This window comes from Loxodonta africana, chromosome 10 (genome assembly GCF_030014295.1).
Source record: "Loxodonta africana isolate mLoxAfr1 chromosome 10, mLoxAfr1.hap2, whole genome shotgun sequence".
Lineage (NCBI taxonomy): Eukaryota > Metazoa > Chordata > Mammalia > Proboscidea > Elephantidae > Loxodonta > Loxodonta africana.
Genome location: NC_087351.1, coordinates 31370043 through 31373357, shown reverse-complemented (window position 1 = coordinate 31373357; position 3315 = coordinate 31370043). Strand labels below are relative to the sequence as shown.

General features: G+C 39.6%; 1 protein-coding gene across 1 annotated transcript; it reads left to right on the top strand.

Annotated features, from left to right (window-relative positions):
- Positions 1–549: 549 nt before the first annotated feature.
- Positions 550–2862, top strand: LOC100663272 (olfactory receptor 4E1). Its single transcript, XM_003421581.3, has one exon. The coding sequence runs from the start codon at positions 1395–1397 to the stop codon at positions 2427–2429; it is 1035 nt and encodes a 344-aa protein (XP_003421629.3). The 5' UTR covers positions 550–1394; the 3' UTR covers positions 2430–2862.
- The last annotated feature ends 453 nt before the right edge of the window (positions 2863–3315 follow it).

The following is a 3315-nucleotide window of genomic DNA, read 5'->3' as shown; positions in this document are numbered from 1 at the left end:
ATTACATTTTCAGGATATCATGGTAAGCCAACAGGAGAAAAGTAGTTTGGATTAAAAAGTACAGTCAATTGGACAATAAAGAAAACTGTGCTCAGGGCCCAAATTTGTGTGATCTTGGACACAAACTACTTATTTGGAGAAAGGGAAGACCTTAATTTCTTCACCCATAAATATCTATAACCTAAATCTAAGCACTGATATCTTACTACAATAAGGGATAAATTACTGGAATGCCCCTTCTCTATTTCTCTCTCTCTCTCTTCTCTTTCTCTCAATATTCAAGATTGTTTTTTATCTCTTAATCAAGATTCTCTATTCTATTATTCCAAAACTGTGTGTTTAACACCTATTATGTGTCTAGCATGATTTAAGATGTTGAATGGAGATTTTTTAAAAGAAACATAAGGTATTTGATCATAAATTCTAGATGGAAAGAAAAGTTATAAACATTCAAGAAATTCAATGGTGATAATATCATGTTTAGGGCTTATGTTCTAACTCTTAGTTCACTGCATAATGCCTGGGATCTTAAAAGCTTGCAGGTGGGCTTCCAAGGTACAGTTGGTGTCTATTTGCCTGGAGCAACAGAGGAAGAAGGGAAGTCAGGAACAGGAGGAGGATATGAAATGTGTGGTTAATGGCCTCCATGAAAAACTGCCTTCTTTGTAATGAGACCAGAAAAACTGTACAGTGCCTGGCTACCATTACTGAATGTTTTGATCAAGACTCTATAGAAGAATTCTGACCAAAGGGAGAAAATGAAAACAGAATTTTTAATTCTCAAGGAATCCATATTTTCTGGAGCCATGGAGTCTGGATGAATCCCTGAAACTATTACCCTGAGATAATCTATAAACCTTAAGCCAAAAAGTCCCCTGAAGTTGTCTTAAAAACAAACAATAGTTTAGCTTAGCTAGTAAAGAAGGCCTACCTTGAGCATTTTGCTCTTTTAAGAATTATCTAAATGGGATCAAAAGGAGCAATGCAGGCACAGTGGTTAAAGCACCTGATCAGTGGTTGGAACCCACCAACCACTCCATGGGAGAATGATGTGGCAATCTGCTTCTGAAAAGATTACAGCCTTGGAAATCTTATGGAGCAGTTATACTCTGTCCAATAGGGTCGGTATGAGTTGGCATTGACTCAACAGCAATGGGAAACCCAAAATAGTTACATGGGATCAAAGTGACAACAGCAACAAAAAGGTTAGGTAGGAAACTTAGGGGGCAGTGAGTTTAGGTTAATGGGGAGGAGCAATTCAGAAAAGGAGGGTGAAAATGGTAGAACAGCTTTAAGAATATAATCAAAGTCACCAAATTGTTTAATTGGTATACGTTCTGCTGTGTATATTTGCAACAAAAATAAAATAAATTAAAAAAAAATTAAGTTCCCAAATGATTGATATAGGTGTTAAGTGTTGGGCTTCTTGTTGGTTTTTGTTTGTTTGTTCTTCTAATTCTAGACAGAAGTGTCCAACAAAGAAAATGGAAGAGGCTCTCCTACTCAATCAATCTTTAGTGACACACTTTCACCTTAAAGGCTTATCTGTGAATCAGAAGGTACAGATATCTGTGTTTGCCATATTCCTCATTTTCTATGTCCTGATACTAATTGGGAATATACTCATTGTCATAACAATTATCTATGACCACCAGCTCCATACCCCCATGTATTTCTTTCTCAGCAACCTGTCCTTTATTGACATCTGCCACTCCACTGTCACCATCCCCAAGATGCTGGTGGACACCTGGTCAGAGAAGAAGCTCATCTCCTTTGATGCCTGCGTGACCCAGATGTTCTTCCTTCACCTATTTGCTTGCACAGAGATCTTTCTCCTCACTGTCATGGCCTATGACCGGTATGTGGCCATTTGCAAACCCCTGCAGTACATGACAGTGATGAACTGGAAGGTATGTGTGCTGTTGGCTGTGGCTGTCTGGTCAGGGGGGACCATCCACTCCATAGCCCTGACCTCCCTCACCATCAAGCTGCCCTACTGTGGTCCTGATGAGATTGACAACTTCTTCTGCGATGTCCCACAGATGATCAAACTGGCCTGCACGGATACCCACATCATCGAAATTCTTGTCATCTCCAACAGCGGGCTGATCTCTGTGGTCTGTTTTGTGGTGCTCGTGGTGTCCTATGCAGTCATCCTGGTGAGTCTGAGGCAGCAGATCTCCGAAGGCAGGCGGAAGGCCCTCTCCACCTGCGCAGCCCACCTCACTGTCGTCACACTGTTCCTGGGGCACTGCGTCTTCATCTATTCCCGCCCATCCACCAGCATCCCGGAGGACAAGGTGGTGTCAGTGTTTTTCACTGTTGTCACCCCTCTGCTGAACCCCATCATCTATACCCTTAGGAATGAAGACATGAAAAATGCCTTGAACAAGTTAATGGGGAAGAAGGAAAGAAAAGGAGAAAAATGAAATGGCTAAGCCCTTAGGATGCTCAGTGTTCCACATCAAAGAAGTTTCTTGCAAAGAATAATTTACATACTGTATTTATCAGACTATGTGGCTCATAAAATTATCCTCTGGCCCAGTATCTGACAATAGCTATGATTTTTTTCCATTTCTTCCATTTGCTGGAAGTTGTTCTAGTCACTTTGCATCTACCTAATTCTCATAGGAATGCTGTGAGGTAGGTATTAAGGTATTATTATCCTCATTTACAGATAAGAATTAAAGTTCGAAGAGAGCAAATAGCATGGCAGGTCACCCAGCTAGGAAATGATGAAGGCAGGATGTGAACCTAAGTGTATCAATGTAAGTTCATACTGTTTTTATTAGATCATGCTGCCTTTTTCTGCTTTTGTCTTAGGCAATAACCAAGGTCTAAACAAAGCTTTAGATTTCTGGGCAGCCGTTGCCTATACCATTTACCATATCAGACACTTGCCTAAATAGCTTAACAAGTACTGGTAAATCAGACAAAGCAAGTTTGTATATGGCTTCAATGACTTGGAAAGAAGACTTCAAACTATTGAAGTTATTGATACCCTCAGGTACCCGGGCGAGTCGCCATCAGAGCAATAACATGATAATGTTTTATTACTCATTCATTTGACAAATACTGAACACCTACTATATTCTAGGTACTAGGTTTACATTCATAAATAAAACATACATATAGTCCCTTTTCATGGTGCTTAGAGTCTAGCAAAGCTATAAGACATAACAAAAATAAAAGCAAATAAATTATAATTACCGATTGTAATAAATGTTATAAAAGAACAGAACAAGATGCTGTTAAAGAGTTATAGAAGAGACTGTCTTTAGATTGGGTGGCCAAAGAGGAACTCTTTGAGGAAAT

Excerpts from the sequence above, each read along its gene's own strand:
- LOC100663272 (XM_003421581.3), top strand. The coding sequence starts at position 1,395 with ATGATTGATATAGGTGTTAAGTGTTGGGCTTCTTGTTGGTTTTTGTTT.